The 13736-nt window shown below is 57.3% G+C and overlaps 1 protein-coding gene across 14 annotated transcripts in view; it reads right to left on the reverse strand.

Annotated features, from left to right (window-relative positions):
• Positions 1-13736, reverse strand: part of CROCC (ciliary rootlet coiled-coil, rootletin) — a 44563-nt gene that overhangs the window by 17280 nt on the left and 13547 nt on the right. For 13 of the 14 annotated variants that reach the window (XM_084821634.1, XM_084821633.1, XM_084821628.1 and 10 more), the window contains 12 exons: positions 7703-7868; positions 7264-7370; positions 6304-6531; positions 6047-6143; positions 5808-5906; positions 5446-5679; positions 4527-4726; positions 3190-3372; positions 2458-2602; positions 1550-1696; positions 825-1055; positions 111-304 (listed from right to left, as the gene is read on the reverse strand). In XM_084821634.1, coding sequence (XP_084677760.1) covers positions 111-304; positions 825-1055; positions 1550-1696; positions 2458-2602; positions 3190-3372; positions 4527-4726; positions 5446-5679; positions 5808-5906; positions 6047-6143; positions 6304-6531; positions 7264-7370; positions 7703-7868 — 2031 coding nt within the window. The remainder of the gene's footprint in view (positions 1-110; positions 305-824; positions 1056-1549; positions 1697-2457; positions 2603-3189; positions 3373-4526; positions 4727-5445; positions 5680-5807; positions 5907-6046; positions 6144-6303; positions 6532-7263; positions 7371-7702; positions 7869-13736) is intronic. The other variant, XM_084821631.1, reaches the window with a different exon arrangement.

The following is a 13736-nucleotide window of genomic DNA, read 5'->3' on the forward strand; positions in this document are numbered from 1 at the left end:
CCCAGCCACCTCCAGGCTCAACCAGCCAGGCAGACCCACTGGACGACTCCGAGTGCCTCCCGGGAAACCCCCACACAATTCCAGGGGGGCTCTCTGCTGCCCAGACCCACCTGAGGCTGGCCATCTCCTCCGCTAGCCCCCGGCTCTCCCGCTCCGAGGCGGCCAGCTGCACCGCCAGACTTGCCTTCTCCTTCATCAGCGCCTCCTTCTCCTTGGCCACCCGGAGCAAGGCCTCACTGCGGCGCTCCAGCTCCCTCCGCACCTGCCCTAGCTCCTCGCTGCCAGCGTTCCTCTGGCGGGACAGCTGAGGAGGAGGGGGACACAGATGTGCCCGACGCCCCCAGCTCCCAGGCCCTCCCAGCGCCCCGGCTCAAGCCAGGCCCCAGTGCCTGGGAGGCCAAGCCTCAGCCCTGCACCAGACAGGAAAGGGCCCTGCTCCACTGCAGCCAGCGCCGAGAGCACAGATCTGAGCCCAGGGTGCCACACGCCCAGGTGCAAAAGCGAACCTGTGTCCTGCCCCCTCTGTTCTGTAGGCTTTGGATCTGAGCTCCATAGCAAGCCTCGTTCAGCAGACGGGAGCTCAGGCCCTGCCTGGCTGCTTGCGAGGTCTTGAGTAGGAGCTCCCTGCAGCTCGGGTTCAGAAGTGCTGAGGCCCCGCCGGGAGCTGCCAGCAATGCAGGGTCAGCAGGGCCTGCTCCAAGCGGGCTGGCAGCACAGCGGCCCCACCTCGCAAAGCCGTCCGTTGGGGGGGACCCCACGGCCAACACAGAGAGCGGGGGGAGATCCCGCTTCTGGAGTGAAGAACGCTGCCCCCAGCCCCTCACCTGGCCCAGCTGCTCGTGGAGCTGCCCTTTCTCCCTCTGCAGCCCCCTCAGCTCCCGCTCCAGCATTTCCCGGCTCTGCTCCACGGCCCGCAGGGAGTGGCCTAGTCCCTGGCACTCCGTGTCCAGGTCCAGCTTCTCCTGCTCCAAGTGCACCAGCTCGTCCCGGATTGTGGCCTTCTCCTGCTCCACTTCCTGCTTCTTCCCCAAGAGGGCGGCCTTCTCCTCTTCCAGCTGTGACCCCAGCAGGAAGGAGAAGGGCGGCCACAAGGCTGCTGGTGAATGGGGGGGAGCAGGGGGGCCGTGCGCTCTGTCTCCCCCACCCACCCCCTTTGGGGATCTCCCCTTTGCTACCAGGGGCTCATGCATGGCACTGTGCATAACTGCTTTGAGTACTATTACTCAAACATTATTGCTAAAAGTAATCCCACCCCACAATACACTCTGTGCCAAGCAAATTCTATCCTAAGCGGTGATGGACCTACTGCCTGCCCCGCCCCCATGACCCACATACACGATGCAAACAGGCCCATGAAAACCCTTCCAAAGCCTCTGGACACCCCGAGTCTTGGGAAGCCTCCCTGGCCTTCTGAGGTTTCACCTTTTGCACCATCTTGAGGACGAATTCCAGAGAAGGAATCCTCAGAAGGCCAAGTCCTGTGCCCAGGAGGGCAGCGCACGGCACACATCCCTCTCAGTGGCTGCCCGCCCGAGTCCCCAGCCCTCACCTGGATGACGATCCTGTTGAGCTCCGTTTTATCCTGCGCCAGCCCCTCGTTGAGGGCGCTCATCTTGGAGAGGGAGTCATGCAGCGAGGCCTCCTCCGCCTTCAGCCGGCTCAGGGCCAGTTCCAGCTCCCCCCGGCTCACCTCCGCCTGGACAGGAAAGCGGGGCAGGGGTGAGAGGAGAGGAGCACACAAGGGGCCCAACCCCAGACACGGGAGGGTCTCCTTCAAAGAAGAGCAACAGTGCGACCAAAACAGCTGCAGTGTATTCAGAAGGGCAGCTGAAGACACTTCTGCCTGGTCTGGGGACTGGAGCTGCTGTCTACGAAGTGGCTCGTAAATTGCCTTCCCACTCTAATTCTTGCTCTAAGCCATCTCGGGAGCAGAGCAGAGCAGATAGAGAGATGCAGCCCTGGTGCTCCAACTGGAGAATTCTGTCTCTTCTTTCTTCCTTTTCCGAAGCTCAAATCCCGCAGGACAGTCCCAGGAGTGTCAAAGGGACAGGAAGAAAAGCAGCCGCCTGTCTCAAGCGTTCTAAACTGGGGGGGGGGGCAAGGGGCAGCCCTGGGCAGCCCACCCACCGGCGGGGGATCTTGGCAACACATGCTGTGCCCAGCGGAGCCTGCAAGGCCCCTGCATGCTGTTATGCGCAAGGGCAGAAGCAGGACCCCTGAGCGCAGCAGACCTCTCATGCGGCGGCCACGAAGTGCTCCCGCCCGAGAGCTCCTGCCTGGCGGCCCTGGCACAGAGCTGGGCAGCTGGCGGCCCTGCAGGGGTTTCCGCTCTCGCCAGCACAGCCAATGGTGAGGCATGAGGAGAGCGCCAGGGCAAAGCATCAGGGGGGGCCCCGGCTGCTCGTTCTTGCCCCGGGGGAACCCGGAGTGGCGTGGCTCCGGCAGGTGCCTCCTTGCCTTGGCGAGGGCTTTGGCCAGCTCAGCCTGCTGGTTCTCCAACACCTCCTTCTCCAAGACAGCTTTGCTCAAGGCCTCCCGCACCAGCACCAGCTCCTTCTTGAGGCCGGACTTCTTCGCTTCCAGCTGCTCCAGCTGCTTCTGCCTGAGAGGCGGAAGGGGGGAGGGGGGAAGGGGGGAGGGGGGAAGGGGGGAGGGGGGAAGGGGGGAGGGGGGAAGGGGGGAGGGGGGGTTGCCATGTCACGGGGCCGCCTCAGAATCGCCCAAGGAGATCCGAAGGGGCCAAGTCCGGCACCCAGCACCCCCTTGGCTCATTAGGACAAATGCCTAGGACCTGCATGGTGACAAGGCGCCTTCCGCGTGCAAGGGCACGGCATCCTTCCTCAGGCGGAAGAGAGCTTGCCTAGGGCGTCGCAGCGCTCTTCCTGATGTCCTGATGTTCCCAAGCGGGGCTCCCCTTCCGCACAGACTCCCTCCAGCAGAGCTTGGAGCTCAACAGCGTGTGCTCGCGGGCCGGCTCCCGGACGTCTGAAAGGGGAGCGCTGCCGTCTCCCCATTCCAGCATGCCTGTGCACCTGCAGCTGCACGCCAGGGCGCTTTACTGGCTCTGTGACCAGGCATCCATCCACCAGGAGCGGCATCGGAGACCACATATAAGCTGCAGCCCCTCCCAACAAGAGGGTCCCTCCCTGCCCCCTTGCTCCCAGAGCCTCCCGAACCAGCCCGCCCTACCCCCGCTCCGCTTCCATCCGCGCACGCTCCTGGCCCTTCACGGCGTCCTCCCGCTCCTCCTCGAGGCTGTCCTGCTGGCGCTGGAGGTGGCTCTGGGCCAGCTGCAGCTTCTCGTGCTCCTGGCGCAGTTCTTCCAGCTTCTGCTGCGTGGCTTGCAGGGTCTTCTCCAGGGCAGCCCTCTCACTGATGCAGGGGAGGAAGAGGGGGAGGAAGAGGGGGAGGAAGAGGGGGAGGAAGAGTGGGAGGAAGAGGAAGGGGGCTGTGGCCATGTGGAGGACACAGGGGGGCCAGGGGCAGTGCCTGTTCCGCCATGGCATTCCCTGGAAAGGGCAACTTGAGCCACCAGCTGGGGGGGGCAGCGGGGGGAGCAGGCAGTTCCTCCTGGGGGCCAAAACCAGCCCAAGGGTTGATGCCTGCCGCCTTCCGCGAAGGCCATTCTTGATGCCCCGGTCCTCAGAAAGGCAAGGTAGACTTGGGCCCACAGAACAGCTGCCTGGTAACACCACCGCCGCCGCCGCCCAGCACTATGTTGGAGTTGCCCATCTTCCTTTCCTATAGGGAGCTCCAGGAGGCATATGAGAGGTTTTCCCATTGTGTCCTAACAACAGCCCTGAAAGGCAGGCAAAGTTGAGAGGGTGACCAGCCTGAAGCCAGGCAGGGAGCTCCATGACCACGCCTGGCCTCAAGGCAGCCAGCCCCTCTGTAGCCATGGCCTCATGGCCGCTCTTGGGGAGAAGAGTGGCTTCCACTGAGAAGCCCTCTGATGTTTGGGACTACAACTCCCACAATTCCCGACCATTGGCCATGCTAGCTGGGGCTTTGGGGAGTTGCAGTCCAAACCATCTAGAGCACACCAGGATGACCACCCACAGCCCAATGGAGGATGGCTGCCAAGAAGAGCCTGGGGGTCTCCGTGACGCTGGCCACTGTGGTCAGGGAATGGGTACCCCATGCTCTGGCACACGCCTCTCTGGGGGGCCCCTAGGAGTGCCTGCTCCCCAGATCCCCCGCTCTAAGCTGGCCCTCTAAGTGGAAGGAAGTGTGCAGACCTGCAACTCACCCAGAGACACACATGCCTCCTACTGAGGCAGGTTGCCTTCCGGCGCCCCTGCAAGGGAGGGACGGCACCTGATGCACGGATACAGCACCCCCACCCACCCCCGGAGGCTGTGAGGAAGGAACCAGAACATGGGGGGGGCCACAGGGAGAGGCGGGGCGGCCCTGCTCCCAGGAGGAGCGTCATGGGGCTTCGCAGCAGGGCTCTGTGCAACACAGCGCGGGAGGTGCCTCGGGGGCCTTTCAGAGCAGCCACCCTGCCGCTGCCGCTGCCAGCTCACCCGCCCAGCAGCTCCACGGAGGCCTGGAGCCGCCCAGCATCCTGCGCAGCACCCTCCTTGGCCTGCGCCAGGCGGCCCACGTCCTCCTTCAGCTGCAGGACCTCCCGTTCCAGGGCGCGGCGCTCGTCGTCACTCTCTGCCAGCTGCCTCTTCAGGGATGACACCAGGTCCTGGCTGGCCTGGTATTTTGCCCGGAGGTCCTGGTTGCAGGAAGCAAGCAAACAATGCCATGTTCAGAGGCAGACAAACAGAGAGCACCCCTGCCCTCCTAGCACTGAGGGAAACAGGGCGGAAGAGGCAGACACTGGCACGTTCAGCCCAAGAAGGGGAGCCTCAGAGTTACACAGAGCAGGACCCCTCGGCAGGTCTGAGGCTCCTGCAGACAGGGTCTCATGGAGGCCACGTTTCTGCGGAAGCACAGAGGGCCTCCTGAGAGTCTCAGCTGCCTTGCGTTTTTAAAAGCAAGTTTCTAGCCTGCATGCTTATGAAGGTACATGAAAAAGGGGTGGGGCACTGCAGAGCCAGAGGGGAGGGCGGAACGCAGATTCCCACACCGGAAGCGACGCTTCCCCTCCTGAAGAGCCCCTTGACGAGAACAGCCGGAAACCAAGGAGCCAGAGGGGAGACATTGTGCGCACTTGCCCAAGCGACAGGCTGCACGATCAACTGCCTTCCAGGGAGACGGGGTGGGTGGGCGTTGTAGGCTGCAGAGGCAGAATCTGCCTGCTTCCCAACTTGCACGGCTGGGCTGGAGATGTGGCAGAGGGATGCCCAAGACAAGAGACAGGCTCCCCCTGCCACTGGGGCTACCAGACCCCTGCACTGCCCACGACCCACCCCACTCGCGATTTGGACACAGACAAAAGCATTTGCTCCCCAGAATCTCCCTCTGGGTGCGGCATCTGCCCCCTGCCCTCACCTGCAGCTGCAGCTGCCGCTTCTGCAGGGCTGAATGAACCAGCCCCAGCGCGGTGTCTGAGAAGGCCGGGGAGAGGCTGCGCCGGGGGGAGGAGCTGCGCCGGGGGGGGGGCGTCCGGAGGCTGGAGGACAGGCCCTGCAGGCTGAGCGCCCCCGTGACGTCGCTGTCCGAGGCGCCCGTGGCCTGGTCTGTGGCCAGGAGGTGGGTGGCACTGTCCGCATCTGAGATGACGGCCTGCAGGACACGGCAGGAGCAGACCCCACGGTGGAACCCCGGGAGAGATTTGCCAGTCCCCACTCTGCTCCCGGGTGGGCCCGCTCCTGCCCAGCAACACAGGGCGCCTGCCGCCCGCTGCCGCCTACCTGGGCGAGGTTGCGCAGCGCCTGGTGGAGCATCTCCGCCTCCATCCGCAAGGCCCCCGCCTCCGCCGCCTCCGCCTGCTCCTGGGCACGGGAGGCTTCCTGGAACCAGAGCCGTGGGATCAGCTGGGCCCAGGGGCCTGGCCTGAGGGCTCAGGGGCGGCGGCAGCCCCCCAGAAATGCCGCGTGAGCCGGCGCGCTTAGCGCTCTCCTGGGGTGCCCGCACCCATGCCCCGCCTCACCAGGCTCTCCAGCTTCTGGGTCAGCCGCTCAATGGTTCTGCCTTTCTCGACGCTCTGGCCCTTCACACGCTCCAGGCTGGACGTGGCCTCGATGATCCTGGAGCGAGAGGGAGAGGAGCCTGGAGCCGCAGCCTTCCAGGGAGTCCGCCCGTGGCGGGGCCAGGTCCAGCACTCCTGCCCTGGCCACCAGCAGCCTCCCCCAGCAGCCCGGCTGCCCGAGGCCTCAGCCGCGGTCCTGAGCCAGGGCTCCGCCGCACCTGCTGCTCAGCTCCGCCTTCTCCGCGTCGCACCGGACCTGTAGCTGGATCATGTCGCGGACCTTGTCCTTCAGCTGCTCCTCCAGCTGGGCAGTCAGCAGCGCCTGCTTCTCCAGGGCCGCACCGGCACTGCTCTCCGACAGGCGCAGGGTGCTGCTCAGGTTCAGGCAGGCGGCGTGCAGGGTGCGACTCAACCGGGACAGCTCCTGGTTCAGCTCAGAAAGGTCCCTGCCGGGGCGGGGGCAGTGCAGCAACCTGTTCATGTGCAGCCCGCAAGGCCTGCAAAGCCAACCAGCCGCCCCCCATCACACCCCACCGTGCAGGCAGAAAAGTCACACCCGCCTGAGGCTTGTCCGAGCCCAAGAATCCTGGGGGACAGGGAGCCTGGGTCCGCGACCGTTCCTCACCATGGGCGTTCTGCCATGCCAGGCGACGAGAGAAGCAGAGCGCTCTGTGCTGGGGGCAAACTGAGCAAATCCTCAGCTATCCCTCACACAGAAATGAATGAATGCAGCAAGTCCAAGCCTCGAGGGGCGGCAGAGAGAGGCCTGATTGCGGGCAGGCAACGGCTGAGCCAGCATGGTTTCAAGCGGCCCGTGGGTGTGGGGACGGCAGGCCCGTATGGCCTTCCACCTCCAATCGCTAGCAGGAAGCCCCACAAAACATGCCCTCGCATGCACAGCAGCGTGAGCTGTGCAATTTCAATGTATGAATACCCAGCAGATATGCACAGCTTAAGAATTTACATGTAAATCTAAATGTAGACCACTTCAGGCACATCCGCTTGATCTGCGGACTCCAGGCTTTCCCCAGAGACCCTGCTGGCGGAGCGTGGCACACACCTCCGCACCCCGGAAGAGGCGAGCAGCGCCAAGGTGCAGCGCCAGAGGGGCCTCGGCGTGGCCGTGCCTTTGGCTTGCGTCGACCGGGGCAGAGGCCGGGGCCCGGCCCAGCACTGACCTCTCCGTCACAGCCTTGGCTTCGCTGAGGTGCCTCCGGAAGCCGACCACTTGCCTCCACAGGGCGAGCAGCCTGCTGTGCTCGCTGCTGAAGTAGGTGTTGAATGACTGGAGACGGAAATGGGAGAAGAGCCCCTATTGCCGTCTGCCCCGTCTGAGCGTGGCAACAGCCACGTGAGGCTGGCCACAGACGGACAGCCTTGCAGCGAGCAAAAGGTGCCCAGAAAGAGGGGGCAGCGGCTTCAGGAGCGCATGTTCGCCACACGGCCGCCTCTGGTCAAACAGGTGTGGCAAGCTCTTGCATTATTTCAAAAACCTACCCAACTTATTTCATCAGAGGCAACGGAAACAAACACCCCCCCACACACACACACACACCCCTTCCCCTTCTCTCAAAAACCACCGCTTGTGCCCAGCGGCAGATCTCGTCATGCCCAGACCTCCTCTTCTCGCCTCCACTCCACCTCTCGCTGCTCCAGCTCATCCCGGGCTTTTGTCCAGTCTGTGGTCAGCTTCCGGATGTCCCCGCTGAGGGCCTGGTTGGCAGTGTTTGCTTGGTCCAGCTGCTCCCTCAGCATGGCGTTGACCTGCGTGAGGCTGGCGCTCCTGAGGACAAGGGCAGCCAGCGTCAGTCGGGCGGCACTGGCGTTTGGCCCACAGGCGAGAGGGTAGCTTGGGCACTGGGCCATGGGGGTGTAAAATTACAAAAAGCCCCCAAGCTGTGGGGTGGGGGTGAACCAGGGAAATGATAAGAACCAAGACAGTTCTTATTTGGACAGAATGGGGGAACTACAGCAGCAAAGGGCAGACCAGAAGCTGGAAGAGCAACAGCAAGATGAGGCAGTGGGAAATGCTGAGTGAAGAAAAATGGAGTAGAGGATACTCCTTGGAAAAGGGTGACAGTTAGGAGAAGAAGAACTAGACGCCACTCTGCACCAGTGGAGGCAGTGGAGCTGTGGAACCGATTCCAGGTACTTGCGGATGAGACTGGAGGACAGCTTGCAGAGGAAGAATCACAGGGGAACCTGCATGAGAATGAGCAAGAGGCTGAAGGTCGGTCAAGCAGAGGCGATGAAACCCAAGCCTACAACAAGAAGAAGAGTGGGAGTAGTGGGAGACTCCTTGCTGTGTGGGATCGAGACCCAAGTATGTCGCGAAGACCCGTGGACTCGCCAGGTATGTTGTCTCCCGGGAGGACAGATTAGAGACGTGACTGAAAGGTTGCCTGCACTCATAAAGCCCACTGACAGGTATCCCTTTCTTCTCATCTATGTGGGAACAAATGATACCGCCAAGCGGAGCTACGAAGAGATCACGTCAGACTTTGAAGCTCTGGGAAGGAAACTCAAGAACTTTGGGGCCCAGATAGTTTTCTCATCCATCCTTCCACTAGTTAGAAGAGGGATAGAAAGGGAACGAAAAATACTCCGGGTGAATGACTGGCTACGAAGGTGGTGCCGACGAGAGAGATTTGGATTCTGGGACCACGGGCTATACTTCCTGGAAGATGGGCTGTTGGCTAGGGACGGGTTGCACCTCACAAAGGATGGGAAGAATGTGTTTGGCCACAGCATGAAGAACTTCATCAGGAGGGCTTTAAACTGAATCCTACGGGGAAGGGAGATGTAATGTTGGGGGTAACAATGGACGTAGGCGCATGCACTACAACAGAGAGAACAGCTCTGATAGCGCCCAATAATAGTCTTCAGACACATGTAGGAAGAAAGCCAGACTATGAAGCACATGGTCTTCCATGTCTATATACTAATGCCCAGAGTATGGGAAACAAACAGAACGAACTTGAACTCTTGATACAAGAGGGAAATTATGACCTGATAGGTATAACTGAGACTTGGTGGGATGACTCTCGTGACTGGAATACAGCAATGGAAGGATATAACTTCTTCAAAAAGAACAGGAGGAACAGAAAGGGAGGTGGGGTTGCACTGTATGTGAAAAATACGTATCTCTGCACAGAAATACAGGAGGAGCAGCTTGGTAGCTCCATCAAGAGCATCTGGGTTGAAATAAATGGAGCAAAGAATAAAAGGAACCTGGTGGTCGGAGTTTACTACCGGCCACCCAATCAAGGAGAAGACAAGGATGAAACTTTTGAAAAGCAAACAGCCAATGTTTTAAGGAAGCATGATGTAGTAGTAATGGGGGACTTCAATTTCCCCGATATTTGTTGGGAGACAAATTCTGCAAAACATGGCCCCTCCAGGAAATTCCTGACTTGTGTGGCGGATAACTTCCTCCTACAGAAAGTAGAGGAAGGAACTAGAGGATCGGCTATCCTTGACTTGATCCTAAGCAGCAGAGATGACTTAGTGGATAAAGTAGCAGTTACAGGAACTATGGGGGAAAGCGACCATGTTGTTCTTGAGTTCTTGGTTCTAAGGGAAGCAAAAGCCGAGTGTAGTCAAACGCGTATCCTGGATTTTAGGAAAGCTGATTTTAATAAACTCAGAACAATGATCAGTAAGGTCCCATGGCAAGCGACGCTAACGAGAAAAGGAGTCCAAGAGGGGTGGGAGCTTTTAAAAAAGGAAATTCTCAAGGCACAATCACAAACAATTCCAACAAGAAGAAAAGGTGGAAGACAACAGAAGAAGCCAGAATGAAATTCTCAAAGCTGAGAATGAGCTGAGGTTAGCAAGCGATGCTAAAAACAACAAAAAGGCTTTCTTCAGCTACATGCATAGTAAAAGGCAAAGGAAAGAAATGGTGGTTCAGCTATTAAATAAGGATGGCAAAACGATAACAGATGACAAAGAAAAGGCAGAGGTGCTCAATGCCTACTTTGGCTCAGTCTTCTCCCAAAAGAGGGTCTATGACCCCCCTGGCAAAGGCGAAGTACAGGCTGAAGGGGGAGGATTGCAGCTTGAGATCGATAGGCATATGGTCAAGGAACATCTCATTACTTTGAATGAGTTCAAATCTCCAGGGCCAGATGAACTGCATCCTAGAGTCATAAAGGAACTGGCAGAAGAACTCTCAGAACCGCTGTCTATTCTCTTTGAGAAATCATGGAGGACGGGGGAAGTGCCAGATGACTGGAGGAGGGCTAACGTTGTCCCTATCTTCAAAAAGGGTAAAAAGGAGGAACCTGGGAACTACAGACCAGTCAGTCTGACATCAATCCCTGGGAAAATTCTGGAGCAGATCATAAAGCAATCCATCTGGAAGCACCTTGACAACAATGTCGTGATTACTCGAAGCCAACATGGATTTGTCAAAAACAAGTCCTGCCAGACAAATCTGATCTCATTTTTTGATCAAGTCACCTCCCTTGTAGACCGTGGGAATGCTGTAGACATCATATACCTCAACTTCAGCAAAGCTTTCGACAAAGTGCCCCATGATATCCTGATGAGCAAACTAGCTCAAAGTGGGCTAGATGAAACAACGATCCGGTGGATCCACAGTTGGCTACAGAATCGGACTCAAAGAGTGCTTATCAATGGGACCTTCTCAAACTGGGGAGAGGCAAAGAGTGGGGTACCGCAGGGCTCAGTCCTGGGCCTAGTGCTCTTCAACATGTTTATTAATGACTTGGAGGAGGAGGTGCAGGGAATGCTGATCACATTTGCAGATGACACAAAATTGGGCGGGATAGCTAATACTTTGGAAGACAGAAACAAAATTCAAAGTGATCTGGATAGACTGGAGCGCTGGGCAGAAAACAACAGAATGACATTTAATAGGGATAAATGCCAAGTTCTGCAACAAGGAAAAAGAAACCAAATGCACAGGTACAAGATGGGGGATACGTGGCTCAACCACACTACAAGCGAGAAGGATCTTGGAATTGTTGTCGATCACAAGCTGAATATGAGCCAACAATGTGATGTGGCTGCAAAAAAGGCCAATGCTATTTTGGGCTGCATTCATAGAAGCATCGCTTCCAAATCCCGGGAAGTACTAGTTCCCCTCTACTCAGCACTGGTTAGGCCTCATCTGGAGTACTGTGTCCAGTTCTGGGCACCACACTTTTAAGAAGGATGCAGACAAACCGGAGAGGGTTCAGAGGAGGGCAACAAAGATGATCAGGGGACTGGAAACAAAGCCCTATGAAGAGAGACTGAAAGACCTGGGCATGTTTAGCCTTGAGAAGAGAAGACTGAGGGGAGATATGATAGCAGTGTTCAACTACTTGAAAGGTTGTCACAGAGAAGAAGGCCAGCATCTCTTCTTGATCATCCCAGAGTGCAGGACACGGAATCATGGGCTCAAGTTACAGGAAGCCAGATTCTGGCTGAACATCAGGAAAAGCTTCCTGACTGTAAGAGCAATACAACAATGGAACCAATTACCTGGGGAGGTGGTGGGCTCTCCCACACTGGAGGCGTTCAAGACGAGGCTGGACAGCCATCTGTCAGGGATGCTCTGACTTGGATTCCTGCATGGAGCAGGGGGTTGGACTCGATGGCCTTGTAGGCCCCTTCCAACCCTACTATTCTATGATTCTATGGTTCTGGGAAAGGAGGGCTGAGGAGATTGCCAGACCTTTTGGACTTCAGCTCCCAGCAGTCCTGACTATTGGCCCCTAGGCTGGCAGAGGCTTCTGGGAGTTGAAGTCCAAAACACCTTCTGCCTACCCCTGGTTTACAGGAGCCTTCCCCAATCTGGTGCCCTCCAGATGTTTTGGACTATAATTCCCCGCATTTCAGACCTGGCTGGGGCAATGGGAATTGAAGTCCAACGTATTTGGAGAGCACCAGCTTGGAGAAGTCTGGTCTGGATGAGGATGGAGAAAGGGGTCGACGTGTATCAACGAGGGCCAGCCCCTTTCCCCCCTGCAGCTCAGGTTACGTTTGGGGGGTTCAGGGAGGCCCATTTGGTAGCCTGAGGAGGTTCTTCAGAGAACATAAACCACGTTTTGCCTTACACCTGCACTGCGGAAGAAGAGCTGCACGTATCAAACCCCTGTGAGTGTAGACAACAGCCTCCTTGCACGCCTTAAAATCACCCAACTATGTGTGGAGAAAACGCCTCTAGCTCACCGAAACATTTGAACCCCCCTCCATACTGAGCGGACATTGTCTGCGAAGTTCCTATAATTTCTGCATTTAAAGGGACACAAGGAACCAGTAAAGGGCTTGCCTTAGCCAGGGAAAGGAGGAAGGAGCTGCATCTTGATTACATTTATGCCATTTTTCTTGGTAGAAATCAAATTAGACTAATTAATTATTAATAAATTATAAATTGATAAATTATAACAGCACCAAAGACTCTCCAAAAGGAGTACCTGCCAAAGAAAGGGGCAATGACAAATCAACCTTGGACTTGTATGCCCTCCATAGATCACAAGCCATACATTTAGAGTCTGCTTGGATGCAGGCAGGAAAACGCGGAGGACCCATCTTGTATCCACCACCACGGCAGAAGCCTCCCCCACCTTGCGTTACCCTTTACTGCAGAGAATTGAGTTCTGATGCTGAGGCGCATGTTCTGTGAGTTTCTTAGGCCAAAGGCTTCCTTTAGCGATGTTTGTTTTCCTCTTGTTTGAGCACCACTTGTTTGGTGGAAAGGTGGGGTATAAATCAAACTAAGAGATACACAGGCAAAGGCGGCCAGGCCATGGTGACAGCTCACGCCAAGGCAGGGCTTGATCAGCAGGCTTGGATGCAGGAGCCAGGGACCATCCAGGGTTGCGTCAGCGCCCCACTAAGAGGGGGACCCTTGAGCCCCTCGCAGAGTGTTGTGAGGCAATTCTTGCTTCTTTGCTGATTCAAGCTGTTGCCGTGGAGAGAGCTACGGCAGCCCCCTTGCGGGAGAGAGGAGGGCAAGATGGGAACAGGCTCCTCCTGCGGCTCCAGGAAAGAGGGAAGGAGAGGCCTGGCTCACAGGGAGCGCCGCTGCGCCTGCTCAGCTCCCGCCAGGCAGCTGTTGTATCCCGCGCAGTCTGTGCTGCCTAACAGCCGGAACTCTCTGGGCAGCACAGGAATATGGCTACGAGGCCCCCTCCCTTAAATCTTTCAGTTAAACTCACACACAGCTAGGAACGTTGCCACCCCCAACAGGTTTAGACAGGTGCAAGTTTCAGGAGGACGTGCCGTTCAGGGCCTGGAAAGGCACATCCTGCATTAGGAGTTCTTTGATGGTTATCATCATCGTCTTAGTTCATTAATCAGTTCTTATTTATTTATTTAAAATTTAATTTAACGAATTAAAAATTATTCATTAAATCTATTTATTAAACCTACCAATTTAATTTATGTAATTTAGTTAATTGTTTAGTTTATTATTTAGTTCTTATTGGCAGCTCTTTGATTCTTATCATCATCACTTTAGCGCATTATTCTTGTACTAATTGCTGTTATGAAGTGTGAAGACATCCTGACTGTCCTGCCTTGTCCCTCCGTAGGTTATTCTTCTATCATTTCTGCGTTGCTAGTTTATGCCACGCGTCTTTCATTTCTCAGCCCTGCGGGCCTCCGGGCACCCCTCCCATGCCCTCCCTCGACTGGC

The sequence above is a fragment of the Heloderma suspectum genome, chromosome 15, assembly GCF_057233095.1.
Source record: "Heloderma suspectum isolate Gila_16-S chromosome 15, 16-S_ref, whole genome shotgun sequence".
Lineage (NCBI taxonomy): Eukaryota > Metazoa > Chordata > Lepidosauria > Squamata > Helodermatidae > Heloderma > Heloderma suspectum.